The sequence below is a fragment of the Ornithodoros turicata genome, chromosome 2 (assembly GCF_037126465.1).
Source record: "Ornithodoros turicata isolate Travis chromosome 2, ASM3712646v1, whole genome shotgun sequence".
Taxonomy (NCBI): domain Eukaryota; kingdom Metazoa; phylum Arthropoda; class Arachnida; order Ixodida; family Argasidae; genus Ornithodoros; species Ornithodoros turicata.
Window position 1 is genome coordinate 9,346,980 of NC_088202.1, and position 22,431 is coordinate 9,369,410.

A 22,431-nucleotide genomic window follows, 5' to 3' on the forward strand; every position below is an offset into this window, starting at 1 on the left:
TAGATGTGGTTCATTACATCATGGACGCATTGTACTGCGTGCCAGAACACTTAGGAAAAAAGAGTTCTTCTTGTACGTGTCGTATTTAACGAGACACAAGCCCTCGAACGCACTCCCGAGCAAAGCGCAGATGTGAGAGAGCTCAGAGTTGCGTCCATTGCCATTGGTAGCGGTAAGCACCTGTGACTTCTCGTGCGCTGCATCACTGGCGGCGGCGAGGGCTGTGATGTCAGAGTCACATGAGTTTCGGTATTCGTGGTCCCCATTTTTTCCACTTCTATTACCCTTCTCCTTGTGAAACTTTCAATGCAGGTTCCCATTTGTGCAAATAACTTTTTTACGTTGATCTGGGATAACCTGGGCTGACCTGTTGCAACCCCCCTAGGTATGGATTCATGTTTCATGAAAATAACTTACAATGTGCTGTTTTCAGTGAGGTTTCAGTGAAGTGTTGTGTGAATGTGTGCAGAACCATCGATTTTGTTCGTTGTTCCATAAAGTAATTTTTAGCATGTTACCCTGTGTGGGCATGTCACAGGTTTGAGGAAGGGGGGAGGTTCATCACTATGCCGAAAAACGAGCAGGGGGTTCTTGACCTCCTGAGGTTTGAGAACCCCTGCTTCATGGTATTCATGACATCCACACAATCATTTGGTGGCTTAATAAAACAAACTTTATTTTGTATATACGTGTAGAGTAACAATTCATTTTCATGTTTCCATACTAAATTATGAAACAGTTGGAACAATTGTAACCTTATCTTTGTTCCCTCATATTAAAAAGTAAGTAGCTCTCTGTAGCAAAAGTGGGAGCATAGCATGGAGGCCATGACAGCAGCAAAGTATCTTTAAAGGGGAGTGGGGCAGGAAGCAAGCATGTCCCACATTCCGTGAAGTTGCCTTCCATGAAGCAATCGCAATATTTACTTGCATAAACTATACATTGTTATTTTTTTGGACCATTGCTATCTTACGGTAGACTTCATAAAAATGTTGGAACAACTCAGTGCACACAAAGACCAGTGTTGACCATGTATAGCGCTTGTACACACACTCGGTGACCAGTGCCTTGCATGAAGTTGGAATCCCTTGACTAACGAATCATTAGAACATGACTCTATTATAGAACAAAACCGAGGTAACATGTGATATGTATCTTCATGCACAATACGTACTGTGCGCTCGATGCAAATACTGCATACAAAAAGGCATCTTGCAGACTGGGTACGTTAATACTGCCTGTGTGTCGGCATTCTTACATAAATTGTGAGATTCACGTTAAATGCTTCTGCTGATAAGGCCTGAAGAAAGGCCCATCCAGTGTTCCAAATGCAGTGAATCACATTAGTGTTGAGTAAAAATATAAAAAAGGCAAACTTTGTCAGATTAGAGGCCACAAGTGACCAACAGACAAAAAAGAAAAGAAATTGTACAAATGTGGTGTTGAATTTTTCTGCCATGGAATGTGATTTCATTCTGAAACGTACTGTTATCATCAATTTCTACTCTTACTGTAGCAGTATTGTACTTGTACTGTTTTCCAATTTTTGCATGTTTCTTTTTGAGAGTAGATATTCAACAACATTGCCAGAGATTCTTGAGAAATAGGAATTAAAACATTTTGTTACTGGTACACTAGAATAGACGAGATGCATATTATACTACTTTCGTCAAACGGTACTGATGTAGATGAAAAATGTGATTATTCCAGATTGTATAGAGCACAGTAGAGCAGAAGAAGGTGCAAGCTGCTATGCATACGATGAAATTACGTTGTCTCAGGAATCATAGCAAATTTCAGTGCTATTGAAACACAAAACTGAAGACAGTAAAAACAGATCAGCCAAAAAGACCTAAAAAGTTGAGCCGGACCGTGAAGCTAGAAAAGCAACCTCCACGTGGCTTTAAAGGGTTCTGCACAGAGAGACTGAAACTTTTCTCATGTTGGGTCTATAATGTTTGTATGGACTCATATATTCATACTCACAGCCCACCAATATTGGTTGCTTCTGGACATGGCAATTAACTATGTTTCAGTTTCAGTTTTGCCGACACAAAAGAAACACAATTTTCGTTGCTATCGTGACGTCATTCCTCAATGCAGGTCACCTGGCGTGCGCCCTTCCGGAGTGGGGTAGCCAGTTTCAGTCAACGTCAGCCAGACTGCAAGGCCATTTCGCAGGAGAATGCCGCACAGTCACAACGGAGCCAAATAGCCGGATGTGGCCAATGCGAAGACGACTGCTTCCGTTCATTCGGAAATGAGCAATTACGTCACAGAACAGGTTGCCTACAGTGGAGAGCCAGCGAGTTTTGCATAATTGGGAATAGTTTTAAAATACGCTCACGTCCACTAAATGTGACAAAACTTTGCAGAGTCGTTCCCCGGAGACTACAACAGTAGCAGTGATGCGCGCAACAGTAGCAGTGTTTTTTGGACTCTGCAGAACCCCCTTTAAGCCCCCTACTGGCTAAAGTACAGCTTCACACACTATCAGCGCTCACCACATGCAAAACAGCTCACATGCATTCTGGAAGCTGCCCCTCTCAGAATTATAAACCTTTCCGCAGTGACATTTGACATTAAGGCGAGGCAAGCATTAAATAAATGCCACCTTGTTAGTTTGTTTTGTACATCGTGTGTGTGACAACATTTAAAACACTTTCAACGTAAACTGTAGGCACGTTTGCTTCCGCCCGACTCTCTAGCTACATGTGAGCGTGACCCACGGCTGCTAATCCCAGAGACACTGCCGCTTCTCCCTGACATAGTACTCAAAGTCACGGCACTTTCGGCAGGATTTGATCCCGCAGCGGAAGCTCGTGGGTCGCCCGGAGGTGGCGTCCTTGCCGCGGCAGTACTTGAGGCCACAGGGGTACCAGCCCACGCACACTTCCAAGTGGCACTGGCAGGGCTGCCACCAGTTGCTGCTGGCATTACAGTGCACCAAGGATGGGTCACTGGGAAGGTGGTGCACAGCTGCTGTCAGGTCCACCAAGTCTTTGCTGGATGCTGCAAAGGAATGGGACCGTCAATACAAACCGATGGTTAGATCTCTGGCAAATAATGGTACAAATTAGACTGATGCAGAAAGGGTGCACTGCTCATGTAGAAAATGACAGTCATATTTTACGTGGAAATGTCTTCACTGCAGAGCACATATTCACGAAAGCATTAACTTGTGATTTTTTGCCGGTGGCCTATCCAGAATTCGAGGAATCCTCCCAGTTCAGTGTAAAAAATCTCCATGTACTGAGGTGGGCTCATACCAGAGTTTTGTAGCTTTCAAATCAAACACCACAGAGCTATGAATAGCCTGCACATACGACATTCAGTAGGTCTCAAATGTGTTTGCACACTTGGAGGAGACCTACTTGAAGATGGTGAGCGGTGGCGTACTGTATTAATTGATTAATCGTTATTTATTATTCAATATACTGGTAACTAATATTTGTACTGCTTCTCTGTGTTCCCTTCTCACTTGCTTAGAAAAAAGTGAGAACACTGATAATCCTTTATGTACCGAGCCCAAACTGAACCAGAGTCTTTGCGTTTTCGAGTCAGATGCTTCACCACGGAACTACGGACTGGCTGCTGTGCATAGGATAATCAGTAAGGCAGAAGTGTTTTTGTGCCCTTCGAGAAGCACCACTTGAAGGAAGCAAGCGACAATGTGAACAATTCCGGTGCAAGCCCTATGTCACATATTTCTGGTTTCAGCTACTGATGTGTGTAAGAAGTGCAAGAAAAGACGTCACAATGGATGCCGACACCCATCAGAGCTGAGTCGATGACATGACTGCAATAATGATTACGTTTACTGCTAATGTAATGTCATGTCTAACATGTAACATAGCAACAGTGTACAGTAATTCTACAATGATGACATAATGAAACTAGAAAATGCATTCTGCGTATCAGTCCTTTGGCCCCTACGACCAAATGATCTCTCGCCAATCTTTTCAAACTGAGCCTCACGGACACCGCAATGAGGGTCATCTGCAATATAAAAAATGTTCAGAAAGCCACGACCCACGACGAAAGGCACGATGGTGTGGGCTGGTCGGTCCAAGATATTTGGTAAAAACCATTTCCAAGTTTGGTAAAAAAAAAAGGTTACCATAGAGTTCAGCAGCCGGTTATCCGGTGTTACGGAATGTGGATTACCGTAACCATGCAACAGATGTTCATACGTGCATCATGATGTACACAGCTGCGATGAGGAAGCGATGTGCGGCTCTTACTGTATATACTGTGAAGAATACGTTGCTTTATAAAAGAACCCACAATATGTTGTTTGTAGCGAACTTTTAGCGAACAGTTGTATAAATGTGTGCAGAACCTACTTCGCCTGGTGGAAGGGGGTTCCTTCCTATGCCAACAAATGTATGCGGGTTGCTTGGACTCACAAAGTTTGAAAACCTCTTCATTACAGAGACAGAAAAGCCACATCTACTCACTGTAACAGCAACAACAGTTTCACAGACATCAGGTGTTTCATCTCTCATACTGAAGGCATCATCAGTGTATACAAAAGTGACAAGAATTAAGAGCACGACGACCAGTAATATCCCCGTTAAGGACGTCCCCGTACACTTTGGGAAGGGGCCATGGTTCTTTGACATAGGCCAGCCTCTCACAAAGGGAATGGTTATGATATCCTGACTCAAGCTAGTTTCCCTCTGCTGCCCCTCATCACGCATTTCCTACTTTCAATAAAGTGTCAATGACAAACCCATTTCATTAGTGCTTGTTGAAGACCTTACTTTTCTGCAAATCCGGAAAAAGTCGCTGAATTTAGGATGTATCGCGGAATCAGGGGTTAAATAAGGAATTTCACGGAACTTCGAACCTCGACTGAGGAACACAGCTTTGGTGATGCAGATGAATGTACAGTGCTGGACAAAAGTTTACGAAACACGCTCCGGCGCATTACATCCACATTGACACACTAGCAGCGAATGGTATCGTACGGACATGCAAACAGGTGTCTGGGTTACCTAGGCACCATGTCTGTAAGTCCATATTAGGGTCCTTTAATACTCTATCTGGTCACGAAACTGCGCCGGAGAACAATAGGTCAGGTATGCCTAGGGCGAACCACCACTGCACGGAGCCACGCACGCCTGTACTCGGGGAGAAAACGCTGGCTGATACGGGACTGCGCTTCTTCTTCTGCCTGTGTTTTGACCAGTGTAGACGCTTCTTTCTGAAATTCACGTGCATCCTTGTACTGCGAGTAGATTTTGGCTGCGAATCTCAGCATGCCGCAGACGTGTTGTGGCGCTCGGGATACGATAATTCTGGTGAAAAGGTGTCGTTTTTCGAGTTGCCGACCAATGCCATTGAGCAAAAGAAGTCCAGAAAACAGCTGCAATGCTTCATTTATTTATTTATTTATTTATTTATTTTATGTTGGGAGATGTTGGCTGCACTTCTTTTCCCATGAGAAGAATATGAAGCTTAACCTGGCTACACCCTGATCACGTCCTGGGGCGGGTGGCAGAAAAGATTCACCACTGACGATGGACCGTGAACGATGGAGTTAGTCAGGGTACGGGCTCAACACCGCACCTCACCTCACCGAAACATGGAAACTATTTAATTTCTGCCAATTTTTTTTGTGAAAGACGACCCAAAGACATCCCGAAACCAGTAAAACCGTCAATGAAAAAAGAAGTAAGCTCTCGCACCTGAAAATATGGCCAAATACGCACTTTTCATGCACTTTCATGCGATATATGCCACAACATGCAAAACATGCATTTATATGCACCATAGAACCCTTCTGATCCCTCCCAAATGAAGACCAGAGGTGTTTTTTCATCGTCCAGATACGAAACCATATCGAGAGAGAAAAAAAAGCGTTTGCATGAAAATCTGCGCTTTACTGATCACTGTTGTTTCGTGAATCATAAATTGTATATCATAAAATGGAGTTAATTAAAACATCCATGGTGTGGGAACTACCCTGCAATAACAACATTGTACGATTCTGCTATACCTAAAATAGTAACTCGGCAATAAATGGTGCTTGGGTGCATTGCTGTCGCGCAGGTGGAGTATTCGTTTTTTCTGACACTCAAACGCGAGCAAAACACATGTACTGCAAAACGTACCAAGGCGATAACTGCCTCATGCAGTGTCTTTAAGTAACAAAGAATTTGCGGTTAGTCCCGTTCGTGCGTGATGCGGCATCCGTATGTGAAAGCCATTGCTCGCTGAAAGTTTTCCTCCTGCGTCCCATCGCAGACGATTATACTGCTCAGCGAGCTGTATATTGAGAGCTGTATATTATGCAAACCCATGTACCTGTAAATAAAACAAAATTCAAATATGCTGTACAGCCTTATTTGGTTTGTTGTGCCCAAAACGGCAAGCTCAGCTTACGTACGGCTATAGTGCGGCATATGCGATCGTGGGCCCTACTGCTTATGCGCGCCGCCGCACATTAGCTCCGGTCCCTAGGCTAACTTTCCGGCGGAGCTTTGTGACCGGAAAGAGTATCAAAGGACCGTGTCCATATGGTCCCATTCGCCGCTAGTGTGTCACCCCGAGGAAGAAGTGTGTCGGAGCATGTTCCGTAAACTTTTGTCCATTACCGTATCTACGGCTCATAATGGCCTTTCCCACACCGCCTAACTGCGAGGAAAACAAACGTGTACCACACGTCTCATGTTGGCAACACACGTTGAACTCGTATCCATCCTGTCTTTACTACTTCTGATTCGCTCCTGTCAGCGATATCCTGTCGAGTGCATTCCTCACGGTAAAGCGTGCAATGACTAAATGTCCCCCCTTGGGGAAACAAGAGTGCAAAGGTTAGTATGAAGGGAAGTGCGTCAGGACGAGAGCTGCCTGAGGCACTTCCCTTCACACTCCCTTTCCGGTTCGCTGGACTTCTACCCACAAAGGTAAGAATGGTACTCAAGAATTACTGTAAAAGTCGTTGATTCCACGTAGAACATATTTTCGCATTTTGGTGGAGGGCATTGTTGACGTGTGAACTTATATTCGCGAAAAATGCAAGCTCATATTTCTCGGTGATGTCAGTGTATCTACTTCGTGGGTACTTGAATTCACAAATTTTTGGCGCTCGCGATAAATCATTCCGCACGAAAAAAATCACTTTTACAGTATATGAAAATGCCCAATTTTTTCTGTCATTACTGTGTTAACTGTGTTATGCTACTGTTAAAACAGCAGAAAGTTCCATGTGATGCTTAGCTACAACTGTATTTTGGTTTTGCAGACACTTTACTTCTATGTCATGCAAGTGAATAAAGATTTTTGTCTTCGTATATCTCTGTCAGCCTAGACGTGCAAGCACTGGCTGCGGAAAATTGCAGAATTTCTGATTCCTTGCCACAGAATGGGAGATTTTCTGCTGCAGAAAAACCATGCCCGTAGTGCTTGTGCCTATATTAACCAATATTATCACAACCTTTTTGAAACATGTACTTTCCCAGCCTTATGGAAAACGTCCATTAGTGTTCCTGTGTACATGTCGGGTGATACCTGTGTCATGAGTAACTACAGACCAATTTCTGTTTTGTCGCCGTTCTCAAAGGTCTTTGTAGTAGTGGGCAGTTTCATTTCAAAACAACAACCAGCCGTCGGCCTCCATCTTTAATTTTTTGGGGAAAAAAAAGTATTTTATTTAGCACGCAGATAGAAGCAAAACAGCCCAAACCCCAGCACAATCAAATATCCCATTGTCGGCCAAGCCAGCTTTGACTGAACCGTTCCTGCATCACCGGCTTATTTCTTTGCTACGTTGGAACTGGCTTTCTGCTCTAAGCGAAAGTTTTTCTTGATACAGAAGATATGCTACGCCTGATCTCTAATCAATCAAATATTTTGAATAATGTAAAGTATCACAGGAAAAAATTCACAAAAATGCTACATCATGTTTTTAATGACACTTTGCAGCAATATTATGCGCCTGTCAGTGCTCTGACTTGAATGCAATTTGTTGCAAAAGAAATACCATTTCTTCTTATTTAGTTTGATGCCAAACATATTCTGTTATCTGTAACCATTTCTCCCCACCAGCCCAGAAAGTGTACGTGGGGTACGAAAGACTGGATTTTAGGGATATTTTGCTAAAGAAAGTCCCATCATAAATTGTTGATATTTTGGGCAAAGAGAGTTAAAACATAGTGCATTCATTCTGGGAAATAAAATCTTTGCTTATTTTAGTTCTTTGGCCCCCACTTTTTTTTTTTAAAGTACACATAGGTGTTTCGTGCCATGGCAACATGGTAAGGATGAGAACACCAGAGAGACAGGAAATGCCGCATGGTAACAAAGGAATCAGGCTTTGGATAATGGGTCGTGTGTAATGTCTCAAACACTTGGCTACATTTTGTAGCAAAAATGCACCTCAATATGCTGCGACGTGCCCAGAAAAGGAGTCATAGCTACAAGAGTTCACACAGTAATAATGCTTTTTTTTTATTGCGTGTTAGCGCCGCGAAGCAACTGTGGCTATGAGCGCCGTACAGACGTGGAGAGATGGAGAAAGGACAGCAGGAAGGAGTGGAGGACAGGGGGGGTTGGTATGCGTCCTGGGCCGACTTCGGGGGGAACTGTGCCGACATTCGTCTGGAAAGTCTTCGGGAAACCCTGGGAAAACCTCAGACAGCACAGCCAGCGGTAGGATTCGAACCCACCACCTCCCAGTCTTCAGCACGACCTTGGCTAACACCAACGAGCGGACGCCTTAGCCCACTCGGCCATGCCGCTGGTGGTAGTAATAATGCTTGCATTGCAGTATAGGTGTTCAGTGTTTATACAGTGTATCACTGTCTGTATGTTTGAGTGTACTCTACCTGTGTTAGGATCGTCCATGTGCAAAATAAAAAGGTGACTTAGTTGCAGAGAAGCTTCGTGGGGATGCTCTTCACGCCTATTTTCTTTTTGGTGTACAGTGACTCAAGTGACTCTCACAGACTGGAAATTGGGAAGTTGTATTTTTTGATGAGAAATACAACATTATCACTGGCAAAAAAGTTAAAGAACAATATTTATTTGCGATCCCAAATTCCTCCTCCATCACCAGATGTTTTGCCGACATATCTGACGACTTAAACCATCAGGGCCTTGACCATTCTGGCCATACAGAAAATAGTCGAGCACATTGATGACATTGGTCATCGAAACCGTCACAAGTACCGGCACATTACTGCATAGAGACACAACGTTAAAAGAGACAAGACATTCGTCTGGGGGTGACAGTAAGGGGTGACACGAGCTCCACAAAGTGGCTGGAGTTTCGCACAAATATGGGAATTTCTCCAGTAAGTGGGGCGAGCATTTAGTGCAGATAGAAGGACACGGCTCGCAATGGGAATGATCTGAAATCCACGATGGGTCGGAGGGGAATACCCGGCCTGTGTAATTTGGGAAAACCCATAAAATCCTGGAGCGCTGGCATTCCTGCAACTGAATCGAAGATATAGGGTCCTGGATTCTGGGTAGTTCTTGAAAATGTCCGCCAACATGTTGTTCACAGTCGTCTGGAGCTGTGCCATGGTGTTTATGAGACGTCGCTACATCAGGGAAACTAAAACTTTCCGCAAAGATTACAACAACACAAAAACGACGTGAGGAAGTGTGACAAGGAGCGAAGCACTTTAGCTGAACACTGTCAGGTGAACGGACCATGTCATCGATTTTGGGAATGCAAATATCACAGAGCTTGAGACAAACTTGAGGCAGCGACAGCTCATTGAGTCATGGCACGTTCAATCGACACCACGAAACATAAACCAGTCAATAGGAACACTACCCAGTCTGTACGTCAACGGCCTGCCGAAATCGACGCATTCTTGCGTCGATTTCCGTCGTATGAATGTGTGTACGAGTGAGCAAAAAATGTAAGAGTGAAAGGAGGGTGAGTGAGAGTGAGTGGCTGGTTTGTCGTCCCTTCAGATGACGCACCCCGAAAGTCGCTGGAGAGGCGTGTTAGCTTAGCTCAATTGGTAGAGCCCTGGACCGGTAATCCAGAAGATGTGGGTTCGATCCCTACAGCTGGCTAACCTTTTCAGTGACTTTCATCTTTCATCGTTGATTTCTTAGGCAATTTGAGGCTTTGTTTGTATCTGTCCCTTCTATGTTGTTCCAGCCTCAGAACATCAGTTTCCCCCTTGTTTAATTGCCAGTTGTGTCAGTTCTTTTGTGCACCATTATTAAAGCATACTGCTGTTCATGGGCGCACCAAATAAAGTTTGAGATTGAGATTAGTGATTGAGAAATAATTGCATACAGCAGGGCTCTTAGCACGGTTTGCTTATCCTCAACGGTGTTGTGCAAATTAGAACTCAAGACGTTGCCTGTGTTGCAGGGTTTGTGATAAACATTTGTTCCTATATGCCCCCAGCTATTTTAGTGTATGGTTACATCTAGGAACGGTAGGGTATTGTTCTGCTCCACCTCACATGTGAACTGGATTGAACAGAGAGCACTATTTAAAGCCATAAGTCAGTTCGGTGTGGGTGTAATTTCTGTTCCAGTACAGTACTGTAAAACCATGCTCTCATTATTAAAATATCAGACGTATATTTTTTCCCTCATAATGTGTACAACCAAATTACTCACAGTAATGAATCGAATGTCACTGATCCGTGTCCATCGTGAAGAGATTTTGAAACAAAAGCCTCAGGGAGGCAGCAGATATTCTGAACAAGGACTGTTCTTATACCGTATGTTTACTGTACTCTTACCCAACAGGAGATCAATATCTGTTCAAAATGTCAATGGCTCCTGACCTGAGGGTTTTGCTTAAACCAACTCAGTTTGTAGTTTGTGAATGTCGGGTTTCCCACTAGCAATGAGGTAAAGGTCGATGGGTCTCTGTTACCCATGAGATATCAAACCGAATCAATACCAAGTTAATTGGCACTACTTCAGTGTTTTTAATTTTGCAACTTATTGATGCAAAATTAGGTAATCCAGCAATTTCCATGTAGAAAGGGGGTTACATTACCCTTTGTGGTGGCCCAGCCTCGCAGGTCAACCTCCCTGGCATAGGTGGCATCGGCTGCTTCCTGGCAGAAGGCAGGCAGGTGTGGAGATATAATGGAAGACTTTGTCAGGTCAACGCCAAGGTCCATGCTGAGCAACTCACGGCCCCGGTCCTCTTCAGGTTGGCGGATTGCCGTTGGATTCCTCTGAAACGTTTAACTTAGATCAGCAAAACATTTTGTAGAGACATTGGTTTCAGCTGAAGTATATGTGCACATAGAGAAACATGCTCTGCATGTTAACCCAAGTTAGGCTGTCATATTGACTTCCTTGGTAATGGTACGTTTGGCTGTTGAAATGAGGCAATTTTCTTTGCCGGAGCCTTTTTAGTGTGGTTTAAGAGCTCTCCAAGCGCACTATAATTGCACCACCTGATACAGAGTGGTATGCAAACCCAGTACAATACAGGTCACAGCTACAAAGAGTATACAGGGTGTTTCACCTAAGGTGATAAAAAGTTCTAACTGGCTACGTACTTGCCGGAGGATTATCGGACTTTAGGCAATTACCTTCTGGAAACTTTTGCCACCATTGAGGAAGGCTTTGGACAATTTTTAATGGCGGGAAATTTATTTTTTTCAATTGAACTTTGAAAATGGCCGAGCGAACCTCACTTTTTTTTATAGAAATATGAAGTCCTCCACGGATAACCACAGACCCAGCCAAAACTATGCACAGTATCGCAACAGAAACAATCTAAAAAAATTAGTAAAAATTACGCTTTAGCCCCGCCTGCATGATTTCGCAGAGAAGTGCGCGCAAAATCTGCGTCTAGACCAGAAAGTGTCTCCACCTTCATTTGTCTTGCCATCTTTGTGATAAGACGGTTGTCACCAGCATCAAGGTCAAACCGGGGAAAAGAAAGGTAAAACAAGAGGCAGGAACACTTCCTCCTCTCCCCGCAAATACCTTGTGCTTTTCTTTGTGACAACTGAGCAGGCGGGGCTAAAGTCTAATTTTTCCTAATTTTTTTTAGACTATTTCTGTTAAGATACTGTGCATAGTTTTGGTTGGGTCTGTGGTTATCCGTGGAAGACTTCATATTTCTGTAAAAAAAAGTGAGGTTCGCTTGACAATTTTCAAACTTCAATTGAAAAAAATAAATTTCCCGCAATTAAAAATTGTCCAAAGCCTTCCCAATGGTGGCAAAAGTTTCCAGAACGTAATTGCCGACAATCCTCCGGCGAGTACGTAGCCAGTTAGAATTTTTTATCACCTTAGGTGAAACACCCTGTATATGTATGTCCCTAATAAATTTTATAAAATACAGACATGGCCATTCCTGTCACAGAATTTGCTCCCTATAATGTTTCAGGGCACAACTATACACAGTTGCTACGGTTGATGTGCTGCAGTTGTGAGATGATAAGCCAACTTTCCTCAATGTACTTTGTACATTTGCAGCGACCAGAGGTCTGCGCTTGTGACTCCTGCTCACTCATATCCTGCTCAGCTCCTTGTTTGCTCATTCACCTCCTGCTCATTTCTCCATTTGCTCACTCATGCTAGGCTCGTTTGCCACATGGAGCATGAGTGAGCATGCTCATGAGTGTCAGTTTTGACAAGTATACTACCACGTTCCTCTATGTAGCAGTGGCAGGCGCTTTGACAGTGGTCTTATGCTACCATTCTGACTGCTCAGGATATTGAGAATGGGCAATGGCTAGGATGGTGGTGGGAGAGGGATCCAGTTTGTGGTACACACTTATCAAGTTGATCTACATAGCACCCGCCGTGGTCCTGAAACTTTCGTTACCACCCACTGCAGCTCCTGTTTGCCCACTCACGCCCTGCTCAGCATTCCAAATGCTCATGAGTGAGTTTCACCGAGGTATGGCAGCAACCGAGTTCTGGCAAAAGAAAAGGGGTTTGCCAACCCATTTAGAATAATTTCATGTGAATATGTGCACATATGAAGGTGTGTACCAGGTGAGGTGGAACTTAAGCTTTGTGTGCTTGTGTATGCTGTGTATCCTTTAGCTTTTCTAGATTGAGTGGCATTTGCATGGGGATATAGACGTTTCAGTACACAAACGTTTCGGTACACAGATGTTCTGGTGCATGGACATCTCGGCACACGGGCATCTCAGTACAAGCCATGTGCAGGATGCAGCGCGCATGTATTGTCCGTAGAGCTTGTACACAATGGTTAAAACCTGCACAGAACAAATGAGCTTACTGAATAATTTCTGCAAGAAACACGTAGGTTATATGATGGGCTGAAGATATTGGGGCTCATTCTTGCTTATGACCTACCAAATGTTGACGTTAGATTAATGTTACGATGATGCTATGAACTGCCTCGTCGTTGACCGTGTGAAACCTGGCTTGGCAGTGGCCTCTCAAGCTGTATTGCTAGTACAGTAAAACCCTTCATGTCGGACAACTCCCTAAGTCAGATGAAACGTTGTTGCACCGGTGCGCTTCCATTGAAAATACATTGGGATGAGATTCTCTATGTCGGACACCTTCGACTCCGAAGTGGGACAGCGTTTTCTTGCGAAGTCGGACAATAGGCCAAGCGTCAGCTTCTCAAACTTAATCTCAATTTTCGCTTAGAAGGCCCGCACCGGCTAATCCGTTGACCTGTGAACAATATTGTCTGGATTACAAAGGACACGGGGTATCTGAACGTGTTTGACATTGTGAGTCACCATGGAACCAGTTGCGTCCTGGCGTGCTTACAAACGCAATAACAGTTGCCTGTCAGATATGTGCTTTCATTCTGGCTGCAGACCTTGTGGGAGCGCTCAGCATACCTCCCAGCAATGCCAAAGTGAAAGCTCGTGGAATTGACGCTCGAGAGGACGAAAGGAGTTCTCCACAGGCTGTACAGAAGAGCAACATGCAGGAAAGTTGCAGAGGAATTTAAGATTTCCAAGTCAACAGTGTCCAAAATCAGTACGAGCAGAGATGAAATCTTATGCTCTTTGGAGCAGAACTCCAACAGCAAGAGGAAAAGGATCCTCAGGAAGATGGACAACGAGCGTGACCGAAAAGGTGCTGCACTTCTTTTTTGATGGCCGATCGAAAAACATTCCCGTTTCCGGCCCAATGTTGCAAGGACAGAATATTTTCCATAGATACTGCTTCACATTCTGAGAATCTCTAGAATAAACTCTCAAATGCCAACATGGCGTCCTTTGTGGACACCCCTCTAAGTAGGACAGGATTTGGTTGCACCACGAGTGTCTGACATAAGGGAAGTTTTACAGTATACCTAAAATAATTTCCCAAGGTTCCGTGCTGGGCCCTCTTTTGTTTCTGATTTATATTAACAACTTACTTGCTAACATTTCCTCAACAGTGAGATTATTCGCCGACGACAGCTTCATTTACCGAAAAGTAACCTGCACCTCTGATCAACATATCTTGCAAAATGACCTGGAATTACAGTAATACACCAATGGTGCGAAACTTTTGAAATGCCACTGAACTCGCATAAATGTAATATTGTTTTCTTCTCCCGCTACCATGCTCTTCATCTTCCTGTATTTGAGTACTCAATTAATAACTACCCACTCCCTTCTTTCGATAGCTATAAATACCTTGGCGTTCATTTTTCATCGAACCTTACATGGAATACACACATAACGCACATCTCAGCTAATGCTAACCACACGCTTGGCCTCACTTGCCGTAAACTCAAAACAGCCCCCCTCACCTCAAGCGGCTAACATATCTGACGTACGTACGACCTAAGTTAGAATACGCCTCTGCCATATGGGATTCATTTCAAGCTTACCTCACAGTCTCACTAGAGTCCATCCAGAACAGGGCCGCCTGTTTCATTGCTAATGGCTTCTCCTCCTTCACGTCAGTCACTTCATTAAAACGTGAACATGACCCAACTCCTCTTAGGCATCGGCGAGCTTGTCCCTCTTTCATTGATTTTTTCCCTCCATACCCACAGCTCAATCGCCAGTGTCCCGTTCTGATACCATTTTCCCACATTTCGACCACCCCAACAAGGTAGAGCTCGTCAACTGTAATACTAATCTACTGTCCAAGTCATTCTTATGTCGTACGTCTGCTGACTGAAATGGTCTTCCGATCGCTCTTGCAAACCATTAATGACCATAAATCATTCCTCGGACATATTCACGCTCATTTTACCTTAGGTCACCCATCTTAAGCACAACGTGCATTATGTATTTAATAATCCAATGTGTTGAATATCTATAACAATGTGTGCATTGAATAATTGTATGATGTACTTCTCCACTACCCCATGTAATGTCCGTAAGGACCCTTGGCGTATTGAGAAATAACTAAATAAATAAATCATAAAATGAAAACAAGTTATAAACCAAGCACAAAATATGCCAAAATAGGAGCAATGATGCCAAGAGAGCAACAATTCTGCAGTCTAATTTATATGTGCTGTTCTTCACTGATAACTTAGGTGCAGATCCCATAGCATTATGCGAGGAACAGCACCACAGCAGCAACAACATGGCAACACGATAGAAATGCAATTTTTTTGCTGCTGTAGTCTGACGCTTGAGGTACCCCACGGCTTAAATTTCAAATTAACGGCAGCAGTAGCGCAGGACATCCGAAACGCATTGGCAACTGTGATATTGTTTAGGGAGGGCCACGATATTCCCAGTTGCAAAATTCCCGATCTCGAAACAAAAACAAAAAATGCTTGACAGCTTCGCAAGATAAAATGCTGTGATTCACGATCCAATATCGCCAATTAAAATACCAGCTACGGAAGTCTGCCAAAGTCGTTTTAGAGAATGAAAGTCCCATTTTAGTGGCCGTTAGTCATACCGGGGTGCACATGCCGGAACGGCGTGTTGATTAGTTTATCAGGTTAGTCAGGCTATTATCTGGCAATTTTTGTCCAGGTTTGTCTAACATTTCGAAGGCACACATATGGTGCGAAACGTGAAGTGTGTTGTTGCATGAGATGTACTACATATTGTGCATTTATAGCTCTCAAGTGAAGTTTGCGAGAATTCAGGACTGTATAGGGTTTCATGGCGTGCAATGCGATTCGTGCTTTCGCACTGCTGTGCCTTTATTACAGTAGCACACTGATATTCAGGATTTTTACTGTCTAAATGTCGCTTTGTTGCACTCATTAGGTATACTGATTGCACTGTAGGTGTCAAATGCATACGTTGATATTCATGAAATAAAGCTATCTGATGTAAAAATATAATAGCCAGAGCCTCCTTTTTTTCCCTTATTGTTATCAGTGGCGCCCGCCTGTGTTCACATGGCAGCGAGTTTATTCCACAAGACTCAGTCTCGAATTTATATTGTAGCGAAATTTCCAAAGCATATCATCCTCTTTGCCGGCTGGACATGTCTGTTAATTTATCACACAGGCTAGAACTTCTAACAGCGACAAACTGGCGTGCAAAAAATTTCCCTACACGACAGTCTCTGTACCAAAATGTCCATGTACCCAGATGTCTATGTACCATGTCCGTGCATCGAAACCCCTGTGTAATGAACGTATACCAAAACGTCTGTGTACCGAGATGTCTGGTACCAAACCGTATGTACTATGTACACGAAGATGACTTTCATAACAGTTTTGCACTGATTGGATTTGCTCTTGCAATAGTGTTCTTCATACCTGGCGAAGCTTGGACATAGCGTCGACCGATATGAAGTTTACTTTGTTGAAGCGTGTCACAAAGCACATGACTTGGTACAGGTTTTGACTCTGCTCCTCCTCTCCAAGAACCAACACTCGGAACACTTGAACTTCCTGCACACAAAAGACCACATTCATCTTTGTGACTCTTTTTGCTGAAATGACAAGTTTGCTAGAATCTTTCTTTGGCACTTTGCAGAAGATGCTTTCACTATATTTTTCTCATAAATACCTGTGAAAACATATACACTTGATTAGATTCTGCTCAGGAATTTAGGTCAGTACTGGTCAGTTCTCAGTGCCTGCTGCCTCCATGAGGAAGTGCACCAGATTACCAGCAGTTATTTGACCACTCAGAAGTAAGACACTTTTCATGTGAGCACAACGCAAGGCAATTATGTCCACAATTGCACAGGAAATTTCAACCATCAGCATTTTTGCGTTAAAACCATCCAACTCAGTTGTGATCCTGATTTAATGTGATCTACTATTATTTACAGTTGTCTCACTTCCTAATCTCAGTTTTAAAAAAATGTGCTAAAATTAAAGATAAATAACGAAGATGTCACAGAAAACTTCATAACTGTTAGATAGCAGCATTTTCTGATGGTAATTTCTTTTTAGACTTGCACATACGATATGGGAAAAGCAATTTCCACGTGCAGAGAGCTACACACAGTGTAACTCGTAGTGAGAAGACATTTTTCTGAAGTGTTTTCTGAACATTTTTACGAGCCAAGAAACAGAAAATAAAGAAGAAATAAATTCTTATCACATGTTGGCAGATGAGTGTGCTTTAGTTCCTCCAAACACACTGCTAAAAACTCTAGCTAGCAACCTCTGTCTTCCTAACTGAAGAACCGCAGCAGCCTTTCTTTGACATGGAAATTTCCTTTGTTCACCAATGTGGCTGTCACACTCATTTACTAGCTGGAGAAATACCCGACAAAGCCAGAAGAAATATGTGACAGGTCCCAAAACACAATAGGTTCCTGTCACAGAAGACTTCTTCAGAAACTGATGACTCGGCAGGGGTTACCCACAAAGCAAGAAGGAAGTCCAATGTGAACAAGTAATTGCATCCAAGCCTGTCTCTTGGGATCTTGACTACTGCTAACATGCCTCAGCTTGTTTGATGCGATACTGTGCCTGAGATGTGTAATGTGATACTCAGACACAATTTCCTTTCCTTTCTCGCTTCTTTTTGCTAGTGCCACTGTATTCCTCATGTACTGGTGAAAGAAAAAGAACATACAGCAAGAAGCAGTAGAATGTTTGATTCTACTGCTTCTTATTACATATTACTTTTCTTCGAGATTGCAATGTTGCCAAAGTGATATGAAATGAAACGCGGGCTTCAGCAGATGGTAATGGTATGGGACAAGGCAGGAGGATTTGGGACGAGGCAGGATTTGCTGAAGTGTATTTTTTGTCCCCCTAGAAGATTTGATTCAAATTATGAGACCAGCATAAACTGTTCTCTGAGTTGATGGTACAAAGGCTGAGGACAAGCAGCTGAAACTTCTGTAACATTTCGATCAATAATTTCAATTGTGAAGTAGCATGATTTCCTGACGTTCTGGATTCCTACTGGAGAGCTCCTTCGTTGTCAAGCTAAACACTTTTTCGTGTGCACCCCATCGTAGAGCCACACCTTAAGCTTTATTACGACGTAGGACACGAAACCGCGAAAGGAAGTTTCAAGTTGCATGCTCAGGTTTCCAATTCCAAAAAGAAGCTCGCGTAACAGTCCGCGAAGGAAACAACAGAAACACCCGGGAACAAACCAGAGACAGTGCAAACCACAGCTTGTGGTGAGACACTGTGTCGTTTCGAAAAAGTGTGGCTGAGAGAAGGACATTAATAGGTTTTTTGTTTCAGCGTAAACGGGGCTTCGTATCACAACACTACACGACTTAGACTCTCCATTTTTTGGCGATCCTATATCCACAACGTTGCGCAAACGGAAACGATCGAGCAACCAGAATGGAAAGGGATACAACCTTTGCCGTGGTGTAGAGTGTACACATACTAGAAGCAGTTCGTTTACGAGCATCGCAGAAAAAGTTTCAGCCGTGGTTTCAGCGGATGACGAGAAAAAACGGAGCCGCACTTACCATTTTAAAATCGATAAACTGTGTAACATGTGTTCCTTCTGGTTTGCGAAATTCCAGGAGTATTGTCTCGTCGGAGGTGTTGGCAATGAGATTTTCATGGAGAACATCTCCTCCTTGATTGCGCACATTTATAACCAGCTGACAGAGAGATATTTGAAAAGCAACTTGGCACAGCAGGATCAGGAGGTTCAGTCTCACCATAATGGGGATATGAACCTCAATATGTATTAGTGTAGCGAGAGAAACGTTCCCATATTTGAAGGCAGCCAAAACTGGACTCCTACATCTCTCACATCATCCAAAGAAAACAACAGAAACGAAACGGATTGTTAGTGGATCCGGCGCGGCACCGCGGATTTCCGGTTTAGCCAAGTCTATCCGTTTTGTCATGTGCCACTATCTTTCGGTTGATTAAAGGGCACCACCACTGGCTTCCACTCCTCCTTTAAAAACAATTTTAATTATTTACTTGAAACTTGGTACTGTGATGAGTTTCGTCCTTCTATCTTTCATTGGGCTCAGCTTCTACAGCACTGTTATACAGCGTAACAGCCAGTTCATTTCGGTTTCGGTATTCCGCAGGTTTAGCAGAAGTCCGTGCACTGCCGTGCACTAAAACAAGAACAAAAGAAAAGCCGCTCCAGAACTCCAAATATGTTCTCTCCAACGTTCACAGAAATCCAGAAGGCATCGCGATTTTTATGGTAGCCTTCAAAATAATCAGAAGCAACTCACAAGCACGAGTGCGTGATTTTATTCCGTAAATAGACTAAATAAATGGCCAAGTGTTCAAATTATTGAAACTTTTGTCTTAAAAGCATGGACTAACAATTTTTTCGCACAAAATGTGTACAAAAATGCCGCTTCGATTTTTCCGAAATCCCAAAGTCCTATTACTATCATCATTGCCGGAACCAGAAATGACGTCTTTTCCCGATCACGCTCGCACTTCCTCAAGCACAAAGACTGTGATTGCTGTGTGGTTTGCTTGTTCTGGAAATTCACAATGCCGTACGCTAATCAACCTTCTGTACATATCACCGAGCTAACAGACGAGAATGTAAAGTTCTTCGTGGAAGATACCGATTTAAGTGTGGCAAACAGCCTTAGGCGAGTCTTTATTGCTGAAGTGCCGACGCTGGCCATCGACTGGGTCCAGTTAGAAGCAAACTCAACAGTCCTTCACGACGAATTCATTGCTCATCGTCTCGGGCTCATCCCCCTCACAAGTGACGAGATCGTGGATAAAATGCAATACTCGAGGGATTGTACATGTGCCGACTTCTGCCCAGACTGTTCCGTCGAGTTCACGCTCGATGTGAAATGTTTGGATGACCAGACGAGGCACGTCACCACAGCAGATTTGAAAACAAGTGACCAGCGAGTGGTGCCGGTAACCTCACGACATAAGGACGACACGAATGAGTACGGAGAAACAGAAGACATTCTCATCGTAAAACTCAGGAAGGGTCAAGAAGTCAAAGCAAGAGCGTATGCGAAGAAGGGCTTTGGTAAGGAACATGCGAAGTGGAACCCAACTTGTGGTGTTGCTTTTGAATACGATCCTGACAACGCATTTCGGCACACAACTTACCCAAGACCAGAAGAATGGCCCAAGAGTGAATACTCTAAAATTGAGGATGACAAGGTGGAAGCAGACTTCATAGCAGATGGGAAACCCAATAAATTCTACTTCAATGTGGAGTCATCTGGAGCCCTGAAACCAGAAACCATCGTCCTCAGTGGGCTCAATATATTGAAAAATAAGCTCGGTGATGTCCAAACACAGTTAACTCATGAGCTGCAGAGTGACTCTCTTACGATAAACTGAGAAAGAAGAGCATTGCAAGAATGATTGAAGTCTGCAACGTTTTGTTTAACGTAGTTCTGAGGCTTTCCCGTTGCACTACGATACTGTGCTACAATAATGCAGAAAGAAGGAAAGGGAAATATGTTTGTTATGATGATGGTGTGTGCATGCGACCTGACTGCAGATTGCATGTTGGCAAATAAAACGACAAACCTGCTGCATGGAAATCGTCATAGTCACCTACTCTGAAATGTGAATGAAAGTTTTCCCCTTTTGAAGCACAAACTGCTACCAGAGCCTTTTCCAAAGCAAGCTTCCACATGAAGCGCCCTGCAACCAGAAGCTCTGCAAGCTAACAAAAAAGCTAATCCGCACTGCACTTCTGAACTCAAAAGCTGACTCTCGCCTTATTTTCCAACCTAGCTCGCGGGACATCATCTGGCGAAGGCTCCTTTATACTGTGCTGTGACCTGTGGAGAGTAGTGTATATTTAAACGTGTTTTGAAATTTCATTACTCTAGCAGTGGTACTGCATGCCAGTTTTGTTGCCTATTCATTAATTTTTAAGCGCAAGTACCAAAAGGGCAGGACACTTCACAGCATAGGTAGTGAGGCACTACCTGTGTTGTGCCATCAAAACATGCACTCAAAATTCAGCTTCGTAGCATTGTTGTATGAATTGCCACGAGGCAGTGACAAGGAAATGCCACTTCCTATAATACAGCAACAGTGGACTCCGCTATCCTGGGTTAGTTTTGCTAGATTGTTTTACCATTTCAGCCTTTGTTTTTACAAAATCTATGGAATACCAAGATGTAACGCATTATACTCCCCATCTATGACGGTGACATTAAAGAGCCACTGTTCTTTCAGCCATTTTCTTTCTGCAATAAACATGCTTCGGGGGACAGTCCACAATTGCTTACTGAGTATGAGTTCAGAGTTCATTCTGACTGTGAGGCATGTGAAGATACTGTATTCAGAATTACATTTGGCACAACATTGTAGTTTAAACAAGAAAACACTCACATAAGGTTTTGCAAGGACAGCGTTAGCAGACAACACATTTGTGGATGGCAAAGGCCAGTCAGACAAAAGCTAAAAAGGCAAGCTGACATTTCAAATTGACATTTGAGAAGTGAAGAATACTTGAATATTTTCTTTGAAGAAAGTGTTTGTAGTATCAATTTGAAGAATACTTTCTGCCTTGCATTCCACTTCACTAGTGCTTCACAGTGCAAAATGTGGAAGATGAAATCATCGGAAAGGGATTGGCAGCAACCAAATTCAGTGGTACATAATTGGCTGCATGTTATATTGAGATGTTTTGTCGTGATTTGAAGGAGCATGGGAGAGCTTGAAAAAATTATTACATACAAGGGGTGTTCAAGTCAAACCGGGACTTTGTCTCCTGAGTGTACAAATGGCTTGTGCTACTTCTTTTTCGTCATTTTCACACGCGACAGGTTCAGGTGGCGCCGTTCCTCTTCGACAGGCCTCCCCGTTCACCACGTGGTGGTCCAAAGTTTGTGCAAAACAGAAGACACGTGCTGGACAAGATGGCCGACATCAAGGTGAGCGCGCACATCGAACAACGAATTGGCATGAAGTTTCTCGTGAATGAAGGCGTAAAGTAAACTGAAATTCGCAGAAGACTTCAGGCTCAGTATGGCCACGATACACTTAGCCGCAGCAAAGCGTTTGAGTGGTGCAAACGGTTCCGAGACGGCCATACATCAGTGCAGGACGATCCCGGCCGGGGCGGGTCAGAGCCCAGTGTCAGAGTTCCTGAGAACATCCAACTTGTGGAGCGCCTGATCCTCAAGGACCGACGGATAACATGTCTCGAACTGGCTCGA

At 43.6% G+C, this 22,431-nt stretch overlaps 2 protein-coding genes across 2 annotated transcripts; one reads left to right on the forward strand and one right to left on the reverse strand.

Moving 5' to 3' along the window:
• Nucleotides 1-650: 650 nt before the first annotated feature.
• Nucleotides 651-19,086, reverse strand: LOC135385176 (out at first protein-like). The gene is made up of 4 exons (XM_064614360.1): nt 18,763-19,086; nt 16,625-16,759; nt 10,991-11,174; nt 651-3,012 (listed from the first exon to the last, which is right to left on the reverse strand). The coding sequence occupies exons 1-4, from the start codon at nt 18,961-18,963 to the stop codon at nt 2,735-2,737; spliced, it is 798 nt and encodes a 265-aa protein (XP_064470430.1). The 5' UTR covers nt 18,964-19,086; the 3' UTR covers nt 651-2,734.
• Nucleotides 19,087-19,685: 599 nt separating this feature from the next.
• On the forward strand, nt 19,686-21,444 carry LOC135383082 (DNA-directed RNA polymerase II subunit RPB3-like). Its single transcript, XM_064612704.1, has one exon. The coding sequence runs from the start codon at nt 19,769-19,771 to the stop codon at nt 20,591-20,593; it is 825 nt and encodes a 274-aa protein (XP_064468774.1). The 5' UTR covers nt 19,686-19,768; the 3' UTR covers nt 20,594-21,444.
• Nucleotides 21,445-22,431: the final 987 nt, after the last annotated feature.

Coding starts and splice junctions, on each gene's coding strand:
- LOC135385176 (XM_064614360.1), bottom strand. CDS start 18,963: ATGGTGAGACTGAACCTCCTGATCCTGCTGTGCCAAGTTGCTTTTCAA. Junction 11,175..16,624: donor CTATGTCCAAGCTTCGCCAG/GTATGAAGAACA, acceptor TAAACGTTTCAG/AGGAATCCAACGGCAATCCG. Junction 3,013..10,990: donor AGGCTGGGCCACCACAAAGG/GTAATGTAACCC, acceptor ATTCCTTTGCAG/CATCCAGCAAAGACTTGGTG.
- LOC135383082 (XM_064612704.1), top strand. CDS start 19,769: ATGCCGTACGCTAATCAACCTTCTGTACATATCACCGAGCTAACAGAC.